The sequence below is a fragment of the Pteronotus mesoamericanus genome, unplaced genomic scaffold (assembly GCF_021234165.1).
Source record: "Pteronotus mesoamericanus isolate MK-2021 breed Mesoamerican mustached bat unplaced genomic scaffold, CSHL_Meso_final scaffold_705, whole genome shotgun sequence".
NCBI lineage: Eukaryota > Metazoa > Chordata > Mammalia > Chiroptera > Mormoopidae > Pteronotus > Pteronotus mesoamericanus.
This window is the reverse complement of record NW_026555326.1, coordinates 9,653,404-9,669,949: the sequence shown is the minus strand read 5'-3', so window position 1 is coordinate 9,669,949 and position 16,546 is coordinate 9,653,404. Positions and strand designations below refer to the sequence as shown.

Genomic DNA, 16,546 nt, shown 5'->3' with positions numbered 1-16,546 from the left:
ATGGCTTAAAGTACTGAACTTGAATTTTTTGCCTTACCAGAGGTAGTACCTGGACATTGAGGTATTCTCCAAATAATGCAGTGAAAAGCACCTATACCCAGACTGTTCCTAGAAGCTCTCCTCGGGTTCCAGGCATGAAATCTCCTACCTTGCTTAGCCTTTTGAGCTTTACCTGGCCTTGTTGAGGAACAGGTAGAATTTCTGGGCTTCATTTAGGTTCTCCCTACGATCCTCTGTACATCGCTGCAGGTTGTTCCAGGCCTCATTCAGCTCCACTTGCTGCCTCTGCAGGTCATCAGTGGCATCTGGGTGGGACCCACTGAGTCGCTCTGCTGTCTCTCCCAATATCGTCACCTGGGGAGGTACAAGAGGTCTGCTAATCATTCTAGAGTCACACCTAGATCCTAGCAAAAGAAAAATCTTGAGTCCTGAGATTTCTTATTCCTCATACATCAATGAGGTACAAGGACATCTAGCTACTTCCTTAACTAAAATGACAACTCTGTTGATAAACATGATAACTTTCCAAAGTAATCAACACTGACATGGCCATTCTTCTTTTTAAGATAAGAAGCTGTCCAGAACAGTGATTAAGTAAATACTGGTTAGTGGCAGCATTATTAAGGAACCCAAGGACCCTGATTTTCATTGTGAATATCTTTCCAGTATAGGCATTTCTGTGCTTCCTTTTGTTCTACATGGCAATGTCATGCTGTATGATGACTCTGATTTATCCCAGAGTGTATCTGGCAAGCTCTAGAGTTCACTTTTTGGTTGGAGTAGGATTAAGCTCATTCAATTACTTGTGAAGAAAATTCTGCACCATGCTCAGGCATAGGCCTGGCCACCTTGAGTATGACCATTTCCTACTAATCTTAGGCTGCCAGCCTGCAACTAACATCTGTAATTTCTATTCATTTGGAACCCATTAAGCAGGCATTTGGACAGGAGGTTCATTTCCAATATGTTTTTCTTTTATGCTAATTGGCCTGGGGCATGTTCTTTTGGTGGTGTTGCTTTAGGGACAAGATACAGGAAAAAGTATTGAACAAAGCCAAAGTCAGGGAGGATTGAGGGTGGGAGGCAGGGGTGGGTGGGGCAGGGGAAAGTGGTGTCATATAAATGGAGACAAATGTATTTGAACAATGAAAATAAATTTAAAAAAGTATTGAGTAATAAAAAGATAAATGTAAGTGTAAGGACTGGAAAACAAAGCCACAGAAGAGGGCGTTGATAGTTATAAACATGAAGAAAAAACATGTTAGAAAAATTTGGAAGCTCATGTCTTACCTTTTCTCCCAAGGGTATAAGGTCTCTCTCAAAACCCTCATGCTGTCTCTGAAGGGCCTGAACACTGAACAGATCTGAACCAGGATCAGCAGCACTGAGGGCCTGGCATTTCTTCTCAATCTGCTCCTTCATGTCATCTGCTTCTCTGGTAAATGATAGTAAAGAGTTTAGAAGTAAGAGTGTGTGTCAGACTAGCTGGACTCACAAGGAAGTCCCCGCTGCCACCACACATCATCATCGTTATCACCACCATCATCCTCTTTAATGTGCAAGAACATATGTTCATTTAATCTTCACAACTACTTGAGGCATAGTTATTATTATCATTCTTACTGAATTTATGAGAAAACTGAACTATAAAAATATTGTTTATTTTTTTCTGTGCTATACTACTGCTAAATGATAGAGCCTAAGTTTGAATCAGGTGGCCTAACCACAGAGCTGCATGCTTAGCTATTGTATTTCACAGTATTCCATCTTAAATCCTCCTAAACAACCATAACCATCTGCAACTCACTTTTCCCTTCTCTAGATATTCAAAATTACATTTATACACAGTGAAGGTGTTTGGTTTCCTAATTGTTTCTTCATTTATTTGCTTACTTAGTTATGTATGTGTTTCTTTGTGTAGAAACAGAATTAGAAATCATAAATAAATTGTTGAAGCAACAGTTAAGATCACTGTAATATCTGTTCTCTACTATCTATATCCAGTTCAGGAATATAGTTACTTAAACATTTTGTTTCTACTTTGTTTTATTCACCATCATGACAACATGTATGGACTGCTATTATGTATCAAGGACCAAGCCTAGGCACTAGAAAATTGAAGTGAAACATATACTACTGAAATATTTGTTTCCTATTATCTCTATCTAAGGAAGAAGGGTTATGCTAATAACTATGGTTCTGCTATAAAAATTAGACTTTGAGGGCTTTGAGTGGGTTTTGGAACAGCATGAATTTTTAGGGTTAAAATTCTTACCTGTGAAACATTTGTACAGCATGGGCACTGCCCAGCAGTTGACGCTGTTCCTCTGCAAGCCTCTGCAAGGATCCCCAGCGCGTGTTCAACTCCTGTAAGAGGCAAACATATCAGGCTTCAGCTAAGGATCTGACTCAGATAGCTTAGTGGTGTCTGAAGACTAGATGGGGTTTAAATCATGGTTTGTTTTTTTTGTTTGTTTTGTTTTCATATTACCCCATTCATGAGTTCCATAGGTACACGTCTTCCTTAGGTAGCTTGAGTTCAGGCTTCACTTACACCAGAACAATTATGAAAAGGGTTACTTTCCCTCCCAATCTGATGTTTCAGGAGAGAAATATCAACCCTGAAGTGGCAATTGATGTTTGCTGTCACAGAGGTTATATTACATCCTCTGAAAAATGAGTGGAAAGCATTGCATTAGTAGTTAGAAGCCGCTATTACATTTTTTTGTCTAGGAGAAATGTAGTGCCCTTCTGCATCCTGAGTTGATGAAATAAAGTAGCCTCTTATAGTCCTATTTTTTTTGTAGAGGTTAAGTAAATTGTTTTTATGAACAATCCTTTTCATTTTGACTCCATATCTACCACCACATAAAGCAACAGGGAAGTCATCCTCACTAGTTTATTTTAACCCAGGGAGCTGAACTAAACATTCCATTAATGTTCATTAGATCGTTTATTAAACCATAGGTCCAAATTTGAATAAGCTCTAGAATACCCTCTTCCTCATCTCTACTGACCTATATTCTTCTCCTTCTTTCATCAGATTTTATCAGTTTATCAGTCTTCAAGTTTTCTTGATTTACCCCTTCCACTATCATGACCCCCTCATCTACGTTTTCTTTGTATTCATGTATTTCAGCACTGAATTTCTGTCTGTGGTAACAGGGGAGAGGTGAGTATATATTATGATTTATGGACTTCAGTTCAAATGGCTGAACTATTCGGACTATTGTCTTTGACCTTTTCTGTGGCCAGCTTCATATTGCAATTACCTTCTGCATGTTCTAGCTGATCTGTAGAATATGAAGATGAATATATTTAAGTTAAATGATGACTCCCAAAGCTCAACCTAGTAGGGGTTGAGAAATGGAAGGACCCTTAGTTACCTGTTGTATTTGAGCTCCTTCTGGTGTTAGAAGCTCTTCAAATAGAAGATCATCAGCCACCTTATTGATGTCCTTCAGTCGAGGCTCATTGGTCTTCAAATCCTAGATGGGAAAATATATCCAAAGCAGTGTGGATCACTTTCTTATGAATCTTTCAGGCTTGCTTACTCATCTCTGCCTTGACATGAATAAATATTAAAACCTATAACTACTCTTACTTTTCAATACACAAAAATATGCCCTCCTCCACAGTGTCACTTAGAAGAGTACCTTTATCTTCCTGAAATTCAAGGACTATCAAAAACTGAGTAAGGAAGCTGTTATTTAAGTGAGGTATGGAGTACATCCATTTTCTAGGTCTTTTATTTTCCTATATAATCTTTCAGTTGCTTATTCTTACCTGTTGACAGTTTCTATTTCTCTTCTTCAACTTCTTTTTTTTAACTTTTTTAAATGATTTATTGGCATGAATTGGTTAATAAAATTATATATTTCAGGTGTACAATTCTACAGTACATCATCGGTATATTATACTCTGTATTTAGTTACCACCCCAAGTCAAGTCTCTCTCCATCACCATTTATCTCCCTTTTACCCTATTCTCTTTTCCCCCATCCCCTTTTCCTGTGGCAACTACCATTCAAATGACTATTGTATGTGTCCATGAGTCTTTTTTTTCTTTGCTTAATCCCTTCACTCTTCTAACCCAGCCCCCCAGCCCCTCTTCTCTGACAGCTATCAGTCTGTTCTCTGTATCCATGAGTTTGTCTCCACTTTGATTTCACTTATATGTGAAATGTGAGGAAAAAAATAAATTTCCCTCAATTTTTAAGGTACTTATATATTGGCATATCATCCCTTTATTTATAATATATCTTGCAAACATTTTCTCCCAGAGTGTTGGTTGTATTATGATTTTGTTTATGTATGTTTTGTTGTGTATGGTGATATTTACCATACAAAACCACATGTTTTCTTGTTTGTTTTAATGAAACATAAATCTTTTTATTTAGTATGTTCAGTGAACCTGAATTTTAAGTCATAGTTAGAAAGCCTTTCTCTATAAGACATTGAAAACATAATATAAAAATTCTGTAATTAGAACAGTGTAGTAACACATGAATAGACAGACTACCATAGTTTATCAAGTCTATCATAGAAAGATCAGGAATAATTTACAGAAATAATTTCAAGTACGTGTGGAACTTTGCTATATGATAAAGGTAGTAACTCAAATCATTAAGGCAATAATGGATTTTTTAGTAAATGATACTGCAAAAATTAATTAGCCTTTGGGGAAAAAGAAAAGATTGAGCTATACTACACAGCATATTCAATAATAAACTCAAAATGATCAGGATCTAAATATAAAATAAATTTATGTAAGTATTAGGAGAAAACTGGGTGAATTTCTTTTTCCTAGGTGTCTTAAAAGTCTCCTCCTGGATTGAGTAACAAAATTAGGGGAATCTATATCTGACCATATTTTCCGCCAACATAAACTTCTCCATCTTATATAGAGGTCCACTGACTGAGTTGCACTATGCTTATATTAAGATACATTGTAAGAAACAGCTCTAGGGAGCTCAAAAAACTGTCTACAGTGACAATACTGTTCATTACATTATACAACAGCTTTTCAATGTGTTTTCTTATGGGAGGGGCATTTTTTTTCCTTCTAATTATTTATTTATATTTTCAATTATATTTGTCTCCACCTACCCCCCACCACTTTCCCTTACCCCCTTCCTCCCGCCTCCTTCCCTCAACTCTTCCCCTTTGGTTTTGTCCATGAGTCATTGCTATATGTTCCTTGAATTTCCCTTTCCCTTCCTTTTCCCCCGACCCCCTTCCCTCTTGTCTCTGTTACTTTTTTTTCCTTTCAGTGTTGCTGGTCATATTTTCCTTGCATCTCTGTATTGTTGGTTAGTTTCCACTTATAGGTGAGATCATATGGTATTTGTCTTTCGCCGCCTGGCTTATTTCACTTAGCATAATGCTCTCGAGTTCCATCAATGCTGTCGCGAAGTTTAGTAGTTCTTTTTTTCTTTCTGCTGCATATTATTCCATTGTGTAAATGTACCATTACTTTTTGATCCACTCATCTACTGATGGGCATTTAGATTGCTTCCAACACTTGGGTATTGTGAATTGTGCTGCTATGAACATTGGGGTGCATAGGTTCTTTTGTATTGGTGTTTTGGGATTCTTAGGGTATAGTCCCAGCAGGGGAATCACTCTGTCAAAAGCCAGTTCCATTTTCAGCTTTTTGAGGAAATTCCACACTACTTCCCACAATGGCTGCACCAGTCTGCATTCCCACCAACATTGTACTAGTGTTGGCTTTTCTCCACAGACTCACCAGCACCTGTTGTTTATTGATCTGTTTATAATGGCCATTCTGACGGGTGTGAGGTGATACCTCATGGTGGTTTTGATCTGCATTTCTCTGATGGCTAGCGATGCTGAGCATCATTTCAAATGTCTCTGAGCTCTCTGTATCTCCTTGGAAAAGCATCTGCCCAGGCACTTTGCCCCTTTTTTGATTGGATCGTTTGTCTTCTTGGAGTGGAGTCAAGTGAGTTCTTTATATATCTTGAAGATCAAACCTCTATCTGATGTATCATTAGCGAATATATTTTCCCATAGGGTTGGCTCCCTTTTCATTTTGCTGATGCTTTCTTTAGCCATGCAGAAGCATCTTATTTTGATAAAGTCCCTCTAGTTTATTCTTTCCTTTTTTTTCCCCTTGCTTTAGGAGACATATCAGTGAAAAAATTGCTGCGTGGCATCTCTGAGAGTATCCTGCCAATGTTCTCCTATAGGATTTTGATGATATTGCGACTTATATTTAACTCTTTTATCCATCTTGAGATTATTTTCCTGTATGGTGTCAGCTGATGATCCAATTTCTATGTGTCCCATGTAGCCATCCAGCTCTCCCAACACCATTTGTTGAATAGGCCATTATTCCTTCATTTTATGCTTCTGCCCCCTTTGTCAAATATTAGATGCTCATAGAGACCTGGGCTTATTTTTGGGCTTTCTATTCTGTTCCACTGTTCTATGGGTCTGTTCTTGTGCGAGTACCAGATTATTTTGAGTATAGTGGCTTTATAGTACAGTTTGATGTCCGATATTGTGATCCCTCCTACTTTGATTTTCTTTCTCAAAATTGCTGTGGCAATTTAGGGTCGTTTATGGTTCCATATAAATTTTTGAAATGTCTGTTCTATTTCTGTGAAAAACATCATTGGTATCTTAATAAGGATTGCATTGAATCTATAAACTGCTTTGAGTAGTATCGACATTTTGATGATATTAACTCTTCCAATCCATGAGCACAGTATATGCTTCCATTTATTTGCGTCTTCCTTAATTACTTTTTTCAATGTTGTATAGTTTTCTGTGTACAGGTCTTTTACGCCCTTGGTTAAATTTATTCCTAGGTACTTTATTTTTCTTCTTGCTAAATCGAATGTTATTTTTTTTTTCTGATATCTTCTTCTATTCCATTGCTGGTGTACAAAAATGCCTTTGATTTCTAAATATTGACTTTGTATCCTGCTGTTTTGCCAAAATGACTTACTAGATTGAGGAGTTTTTTCGTGGAGTCTACAGGGTTTTCTATATACACTATCATGTCATCTGCAAACAATGATAGCTTTACTTCCTCCTTTCCTATTTGGATGGCTTTTATTTCTTTTTATTGTCTGACCACTGAGGCTAGAATTTCAATACGATGTGGAAAAGAAGTGGTAAGAGTCGACATCCTTGTCATGTTCCTGATCTTAGTGGCAAAGCTTTCAGTTTTTGCCCTTTGAGTATGATGTTGGCTGTAGGTTTTTCATATATAGCCGTTATTACATGGAGGAATGCCCCGTGTATTCCCATTTAGCTGAGCGTTTTGATCATAAATGGCTTCTGTACTTTATCGAATGCTTTTTATGCATCTATCGAGATGATCATGTGGTTTTTGTCTTTCCTTTTATTTATGTGATGTATTAGGTTTATTGATTTGCGTATATTGAACCATCCCTGCATCCCTGGGATGAATCCCACTGGATCGTGGTGGATAATCTTTTTAATGTATTGCTGGGTGTGGTTTGCCAATATTTTGTTGAGGATTTTAGCATCTATGTTCATCAGCGAAATTGGCCTGTAGTTTTCTTTCTTTGTAGTGTCTTTATCTGGTTTTGGGATCGGGGTGATGTTGGCCTCATAAAAAGATTCTGGGAGTCTTCCCTCTTCTTGGATTTTTTTTGAATAGTCTGAGAAGGACAGGGGTTAGCTCTTCCTTAAATGTTTTGTAAAATTCTCCTGTGAAACCATCAGGCCCAGTGCTTTTGTGTGTCAGGAGTTTCTTGATTACTGCTTCAATTTCCCCAGCTGTTATCGGTCTGTTCAAGGTTTCTGTTTCTTCCTCCTTCAGTGCTGGAAGATTATACTTTTCTAAATATTTGTCCACTTCATCAAGATTTTGAAATTTCATGGCATATAATTGTTCATAGTAGTCTGACAATCCTTTGTATTTCTGTGGTATAAGTAGTTATTTATCCTTTTTCATTTCTGATATTATTAATTTGGGTCCTCTCCCTTTTTTTCTTGATGAGTCTGCTGCTTAAAGGCTTGTCAATTTTATTTATCTTTTCAAAGACTCAGCTTCTGGATTGGTTGATCATTTGAATTGTTCTTTTCATCTCTATGTCAATCAGTTCTGCTATAATCCTATTTCCTTCCTTGGACTTGCTCTGGGATTTATTTGTTGTTTCTCCAGTTCTTGAAGTTGTAGTGTTAGGTCTTTTATTTGAAATGTTTCTATCTTTTTCAGGTAAGCCTGTATTGCTATGAACTTCCCTCTCAGGACTGCCTTTGCTGTGTCCCATAGGTTTTGGACTGTTCTCTGTTCATTTTAATTTGTTTCCAGAATTTTTTTGAATTCTTCTCTTATCTCAGTATTGATCCATTCATTGTATAATAGTCTACTGTTCAGTCTCCATGAGTTTGCAAGTTTTTGAAGTTTCTCTTTGAGGTTGACTTCCAGTTTCAAGCCCTTGTATCTGAAAAAAAGTTTGGTATTATTTTAATTTTCCTGAATTTGCTGAGGTTTGCTTTGTGTCCTATCATGTGGTCTATCTTTGAAAAACTTCCATGGGCATTTGAAAGAATGTGTATTTCTCTTCTTTGGGATGTAAGGTTCTATATATGTCAGTTAAGTCTCTTTGATTCAGTGTGTCATTCAGCACCACAATATGTTTATTAATGTTTTGTTTGGAATATCTGTCGATTTTTGACAGTAGGGTTTTGAAATCCCCTACTATCAGTGTGTTGCTGTCTATATCTTTTTTGAAGTCGTCCAACAATTTCCTTATAAACTTGGGGGTTCCTATATTGGGAGCATTTAATTTTACAATGTTGATGTCTTCTTGATAGATTCTTACTTTAAGTATTATAAAGAGCCCCTCTGGGTCTCTCTTTATGGCCTTTGTTTTGAAATCTACTTTGTCTCATACAAGTATGGCAACCCCGGCCTTTTTCTCATGCCCATTTCCTTGGAATACTTTTTTCTATCCCTTTCCTTTCAATCTGTGAAGGTCTTTTGTCTGAGGTGGATCTCTTGTAGGCAGAAAATGTGTGGGTCATGTTTTCTGATCCATTCAGCTACCCTGTGTCTTTTGATTGGGGCATTTAGTCCATTCACATTGAGAGATATTACTGATAGAAACTTACTCATCTTTTCTCTTTGTACCTGTGTTCCTCTCTCTCTCATTCTTTTCCTTCATCTGCTTAAACCAGTTCCCTTAGCATATCTTGGGGTGCTGGTTTGGTAGAGATGTATTCTTTTAGCCTTTTCTTGTCTGGGAAACTCTGTATTTCCCCTTCTATTTTAATGGAGAGCCTGGCTGGGTAGAGCAGCCTTGGCTGTAGGCCCTTGCTTTTCATGGCTTGGATTATTTGTTCCCATTCCCTTCTGGCTTGTAGTGTTTCTGTTGAGAAGTCAGCTCCTAGGCATATTGGGGCCCCCTTGTATGTTACTTTCTCCTTTTCCCTTGCTGCCTTGAGGATTGTCTCTTTGTCTGTGCCATTTGCCATTTTAATGATGATGTGTCTTGGAGTGGACCTCTTTGAGTCCCTCTTGAGTGGGGTCCTCTGTGCCTCCTGGATCCATGAGAGCCTTTCTCTCCTCAAATTAGGGAAATTTTCCATCATTACTTTTTCAAGGAGGTTCTGTATCCTTTGCTCCTCTTCTTCTCCTTCTGGTATCCCTATTATATGGATATTATTGCTTTTCAGGTTGCCCTGCATTTGCCTAAATGCCTCTTCATTCTTTTTGAGCCATTTTTCCATTTCTTGTTCTTTCTGGGAGCTTCTTTCTACCTTGTCCTCCATCTCACTGATTCGATCCTCGGCTACATCCAGCCTGCTTTGGATTCCTTCTACTCTTTCTTCGATTCAGAAATGATATTCTTCATATCCTCTTGTGTCTTCTTGATAGTTTCTATGTCCTTTTCCAGGCTGATATAGTTTTCTGTAAGATCCTGATAGTTTCTCTGCAGTTTCTCATAGTTCTCTTTGAGCTGGCTGAGCTCATTGAGCTTCCTTAGAACCATTGTTTTGAATTCAGTATCTGATAGTTCCCTTGCTTCTATTTCATTTAGCTCTCTCTGTGGAGAGTTCTGTTTTCCACTCATTTGGGGAGAACTTTTTCTTCCTATTTTTGTGAGAGTCTGTTAAGTAGTTTATTTATTTAATTATTTATTTTTGCTTTTGCTTCAATTGATCCGTCTAGATATCCTGACTTTGTGGATTAAACTTCTCTGGTAGTAGGCAGGGGTTTTATTTATTTATTTATTTATTTATTTATTTATTTATTTATCCTTTACTTTTCTTTCTGGACCTACCTCTGATGATGTCAGTTGTTGACCCTATATGACCTTGGGTCTTTTGTTTGAGCCTTCCAGGAGTCTACTGTGTGTGTCTGAATTCTGCTTTGGGCAGCTGTGTGACCTCCTTCAGCCAGGGATCGACTATTTCTGTGGATCGCTGTGCACTCTCACTCCGGCTGCTTGAGCATGAGGAGTCCCATTCTTGATGTTATTTTATAATATTACTCATTTTTCCTTTCACTTTTCACATATCCCTAAACAATATAATATAATATCTATACCTGTCTATCTATCTATCTGTCATCTATTTATCTGTCATCTATCTATCTATCTATCTATCTATCTATCTATCTATCTATATCTATCACTTTGAAATCCCCTGAAATTTGTCATTAAAGAGAACACGTTTATTCTCTCTACTAGTTAAAACGATAAAATGAGTCTGAAAGAATAAAGGGGAATGAAAAAGTTTTAACTAGGTGGAAAATTAGAAATTGCCTAGCTTTAGTCTTTTCATCTTTCTATCCAACTTCTACCCCATAATTAGACTTTACACAGAGTCCTACAACATCCATCTGAATCTGGACATTATGAACACAATAGAGTATAGGGCAAATTTTGAAGACCTCAGGGAGATCACTACTCCATCTAGTACTTGGGAATAGCAGCAACTGTGGGCTGCAAAGTTTGGGTGAGTACTTTCCTCTGTATTTTCCTTGTGTCTATAATAGCCAGAGAAAGATTTAAAATGTAGAACTCTCAGTACCTTTGGGAAGACATTTATTAAATGTGAAGTTAAGGATTTACTTAGGAGGAGATATGGAATCAAAAGAAACAATGATAATCTTCACAAAACTGTGTGTCCGTCAGTAGATGATTGGATCAAAAAATTATGGTACATATACACAATGGAATACTATGCAGCAGAAAGGAAAAAAAGAACTACTAAACTTCGCGACAGCATGGATGGAACTGGAGAGCATTATGCTAAGCGAAATAAGCCAGGGGGCGAAAGACAAATACCATATGATCTCACCTATAAGTGGAACCTAACCAACAATACAAAGATGCAAGGAAAATATGACCAGCAACACTGAAAGGAAAAGAAATCAACAGAGACAAGAGGGAAGGAGGGAGGGGCGGGCAGGGAAAGGGAAGAGAAGGGCAAAGTCAAGGAACATATAGCAAGAACTCATGGATAAAACCAAAGGGGAAGAGCTGAGGGAGGGACGGAGGGAGGGGGCAAGGGAAAGTGGTGGGGGGTAGGCAGAGACAAATGTATTGAAAAATAAAGAAAGAAAGTAAGAAAACAAAACAAAACAAAACAAAACAAAAAAAGAAAACTGTCTGGAGGAGAGAGTTCCTCTTTCTCACCGTTTGGAACGCATCAAACTTTTTCTGCAGCTCCCAAACATCATCTAGTTCTATGCCTATGTTTTCTGCCTTTTTTTCTCGGATCCAGTCCAGCATATCGCCTGCCTCATAAGCCAGCAAAAATTCATTGTAACGTTGTAATAGTCGACGTCTGCGTTCTTCTGCCCGATCAAGGAGAGAGTGGTACCTGGTTGTATAAATGAAGAGAATTGGAAAGGTGAAATAAAAGATGGAGAAAACACAGAAGACTAGGGGCAGTATGAGAGAGGGAGAGAATGAAAGGGATGAAAGAGAGATAGAATCAAAAGAAAAACAGTAAAGGAGAAAGGAAATACAAATAGAAGAAAATAGCATTGAAACCAGGGAAACAAACACACAGTGTTCCATTTAAAAATAATAAAAATGTCAATTTTCCAATTGTAACCAGTAAAATCTTATAGAAGTGACATATTGACATGCTTGCTGACAACTGGGTATGAAACAGCCTGCAGAGTAAGCACAATTAATATGGAAGCCAGAAGGTCTTTTTGAAACTTTAAAAGAATGCTGGACAAGGGATCTATTAAGTGTCTAACCTCAGACAATTGACTTAATGTTACTGGGGTTTCCTGTTTTTATGTAAAAAAATGAAGTATTTAAAGGGCCCTAAGTTTATTTTTAGTTCCTCTAACCTAACAGGTGCATTTGTTAAAAGTGTCTTTGACCAATAGCTAATGTTTGGCTAAACACCTGTCCAGTTGTCCATTTATCCAGCCACCAGAACTTACTGTTTCTCAATCTGTTCCTGCCACTGGGTGATATTGCTTGGTTCTTCTTGCCACCGCTGTGGGAGCATAGGAAGTTCATTATGGGCCAGTTTCCTGACATAGACAGCTGGCACAAAACCCTGGTGGTCATCAGCTTCTACCTTCCACCAGTCCTGAAGGCAGAACAGATCCAACTCATTTTTAGTTCTTGGAAAAGCAACAAATAAGAGATAGTTCAGCTAAGTCTCTAAGCCCAAGCTGATGGCCAAGAAAAGCAAAACATAACTTACAAGAGGAGCATTACAATTGCCACATATTAAAAATAATGAGAGGCAGGAAGTGCAGAAATAAACTTTTGAAGTAAAAACTCTGACATTTAATGTTAGATCTTTAACTTTGATGAGGTTTTCAAAAACCAAAGACAGTTCTTTTAATGATGGTGCAATTTTCTCACTAGAAATTATAAACAAACATGGAGCCTGAATCAAATTGATCTTGGTGGTGGAGCATCTGTATATGACAAAATTGTACAGGAACTTTTCTTATCCTACCCTTGTCCCAGACATCCTAAAAATTGTGTTGCTGTGAAATTCACTTATGTAAATGATTTATGCTTAAGTATCATTCTGATCCCCACAGAGTATTTTGGGTATTGTGCTAATAAGCACTCTGAAGTTAGTTTCCTTAGAGAATAATGTGGTGAAATGGAGAAACCTAAGCAAAAAAAAAAAAAAAAAAAAAAAGACTAGGGGAGCTGACACACAGCTTATTTGATAATAAAAAATGTTGTTTCTCTACAAAATTTACTTTCCCTCAGAGTAGCAATATCCCAAACTCTCTTCTACTCCTCCCAATCATTTTTGGAGACTAATCAAGTATTAGAATATAAAAAATTACTTGAGCTTCAAAAAGAGCCAAAGTTCCAATACTGAGCCCTCCCTCCTTGCAGCCACATCTTACTCTTTTTTAGCTTGACAGACTCTAGTAGTTCCACCCTGAACACTCTTGAAACCCTGATACAAAGAAAAGGTCTACAGGCCCCAGGCAGGTAGTGGCTGACCTTAGTGTACTCTGAGAGTTTTACTGAGTTTGAATCTTTATTAACCTAATTAACATAATTTGGCCATACCTGCTGACTTCCCTGAGAACCTTCATTATTACACACTTTGCATAGTGCTTGAGGTTCTTTCAGTGGTGGAGTCTAGTGGGAAGCCAAAAGGCAGTGGTGGGTTACAAGGTACCTTGTGCCTTTTGCTGACCTGCCCCAACTCTGGTACTGGTGGCACCTGGCCTCAGTACACCTTAGCCTCTCCCTTGTGCATGCAGGCCCAGCAGAGGCAGCTACCAAAAATGAATCACTTTGAAGCTTCTCACAGGTAACCCAAGGCCAGTCACAGGAAGTGTCTGATATTGACCTGCAACAGAGTCCATCCCAACAGGCTGGCTCCAGACCACAACAGAGAATGATCTAATTAGTTCAAAAAGCAGCACAACCAAAGGGAGATCTCAGCAGGCACCAGACCTGTTGAGGCAAACTCCACTTAGTAGGGCCAGCCCACACACAGCAGCTATACATTGTGATCATGGCCAATTCTCACACATACTTGGCTTGAGGGTTAACTACCCACAGACATACCAAAAACAAGCAAGGCTCAACTGCAACAAGAGGGCACAAAGATCATACACAGGGGATACTGCTGGAGCACCCAGCTAAGGTGAACTGGGAGACTATGCTACTGCAACCAACAGGTCACCAACTACATAACTCCAACTTATCAAGTCAAGGAGACATGGAAGATCTATCTAATATATAGAAACAATACACAGAGAGGCAGCAAAATCCATGGAATTAAAAAAAATTCCCCCAAAAGAAGAAATTAATGGCAGATTAGATAAAATCAGAGATTGAATCAGCAATTTAGAAGACAAGGTAGGAAAAAATAAAGACCCAAAAAACAAAAAACAAATTTCAATCAGAGGAGCAAAAAGAAAAAGAGAATTAAAAAGACAAAATTGTTTAAGGAAATCACTGGGACAACATCAAGTGTAACAACCATCCACAAAATATGGGTACCAAAGGAGAAAAAAGAGAGCAAGGGATTGAGAATTTACTTGAAGAAATAATGACTGTAAACATCCCTAATTTAATAACTAAAAATACACATCCAAAGAACACAGAGAGTACCAAAGAAGCTGAACCCAAAGAGGCCTGCACCAAGACATAAAATAATTAAAATGGCAAAGGTCAAAGACAAAGAGAGAATCTTAAAAGCAGCAAGAAAAAGATAGTTGCTTACAAGGGAGCTTACATAAAGCTGTCAGCTGATTTCTTAATAGAAATATTGCAGGCTAGAGAAATTGGCATAAAATATTAAAAATGATAAAAAACAAAGACTTATAACCAAGATTACCCTGAAGAGATATCATTTAATATTGAGGGAGAAATGAAAAGTTTCTCAGATGAGAACAAGTTATAGGAGCCTGTCACCACTGAAACAATATTATAAGAAATGTGAAGGGACTCCTTTAAGAATAAGGAGGAAAAGGAAACATAAATATGAATAATATAATGCAAGAACTAGATATCTGTCAATAATCACTTTAATTTTAAATGGATTAAGTACTCCAATCAAAAGACATAGGGTAGCTGAATGAATAAAAAGCAATCCCCATAGATAAGTTTCTACAAGATAACCACTTCAAATTGAAAGGCATATGAACAGTAAAAATAAAGGAATGGAAAAAGATATTTCATGCACCTAGAAACAATAATAAAAAAGCTGGGGTAGCAATATTAGACAAAATAATCTTTAAAACAAAGGGTATAATAAGAGACAAAAAGGGAGACTACATAATGATAGAGGGATCAATAAAAAAGAGAATATAACCCTTATAAATATTTATTCACCCACATAGGAGGACCTAAATATATAAAACAAATGTTGATGGACATAAAGAAAGAGAACCACAGTAATAAAGCCATATTAGTGGACTTTAACACCTTATTGACAACAATGGACAGAAAAGCAACAAGGAAACAACAACCACATTAGACCAGATGGATTTAATTTATAGGTTTAGAGCCCTTCACCTCAAAGCAGCAGAATATATATTCTTTTCAAGTACACATGGAATATTTTCCAGGATAGATAACGTGTTAAAGCATGGAAAAGCCTCAGCACATTTAAGAAGACTGAAATCATATCAAGAATCTTCTGTGACTGCAGGGGTATAAAACTAGAAACTAATTACAAAAAAAAAAAATTGGATAGAATAACAATGAGATAAAGGAAGAAATTAACAACAAAACAAAAAAATCATTAGACAAATGAAAGTGAAAATATAAGATATGAAGGTTGCAAGATGGTGGAGGAGTGAGTGGAACTCATATTGACCTCCTCCCAGGACCAATCTGGAGTTAAAAATAAATTGTGGAGATGTCACCTGGAAGACAACTGAACAATGGAGGGAGAGGCACCTTAAAACCACAGACAGATGAATCAGATTTGGCACAACCTAACTGGTAAGGAATGTGGTAGAAGCTCAAGAAGGTGGAATAGGCACCCAAGGGTGGCAATGCAAGAGGGATAGTGAAATGGCCAGTTGGATCCCCCTGAGAAGAGCAGTGTCTAAACGATAAGCAGGGATCTCCAGTCTACAGCATCCCAGCCCAAAAAGCACATTGATAGCAGTGAGCTGTGAAAAGAGGCAAAGTTACTCTCTGTCAGAGACAGGTGGCTGGAGACACAGTGAGCCATTCAAAGGGCCAATGCAAAAATCTGTAGTGGTAGCTACTTACCCTGGGCTCTGGAAGACACAGGGGCAGAGTGAGCTGGAACTGCTTGAGGAGAGACTGGAGAGGGAGGCTTTGGGGAAAGAACTGAGATAGTAGATGGCAGATTCCCAGTGCTATCTCACTCCACATTCTGCAACTGCCATCTTGCTCAGGCAGACCACTCTCCTGAGCAGCAGCACCATGAAAGGACACAATAGCCTCAATACCATTGGGCTCGGTCCCAGACCAGTGTTGTGCAGACCTGAGTGCTGAGTACAGAGCAGCAGTCACAGATAGTAGATCCCTATTGTGGAGTGGTCCAGAGACACTTGAGGAGAGTCAGTGTCAGAGGGAATGGGGAGAAAACTGAGGGAGAAG

The 16,546-nt window shown here is 38.0% G+C and overlaps 1 protein-coding gene across 1 annotated transcript in view; it reads right to left on the bottom strand.

Annotated features, from left to right (window-relative positions):
* Window positions 1–16,546, bottom strand: part of SPTA1 (spectrin alpha, erythrocytic 1) — a 161,308-nt gene that overhangs the window by 61,321 nt on the left and 83,441 nt on the right. Inside the window, exons 22-27 of the mRNA XM_054563351.1 lie at window positions 12,415–12,566; window positions 11,648–11,834; window positions 3,387–3,488; window positions 2,276–2,367; window positions 1,291–1,435; window positions 173–354 (exon numbers count right to left, since the gene is read on the bottom strand). Of these exons, the coding sequence (XP_054419326.1) occupies window positions 173–354; window positions 1,291–1,435; window positions 2,276–2,367; window positions 3,387–3,488; window positions 11,648–11,834; window positions 12,415–12,566 (860 nt within the window). The remainder of the gene's footprint in view (window positions 1–172; window positions 355–1,290; window positions 1,436–2,275; window positions 2,368–3,386; window positions 3,489–11,647; window positions 11,835–12,414; window positions 12,567–16,546) is intronic.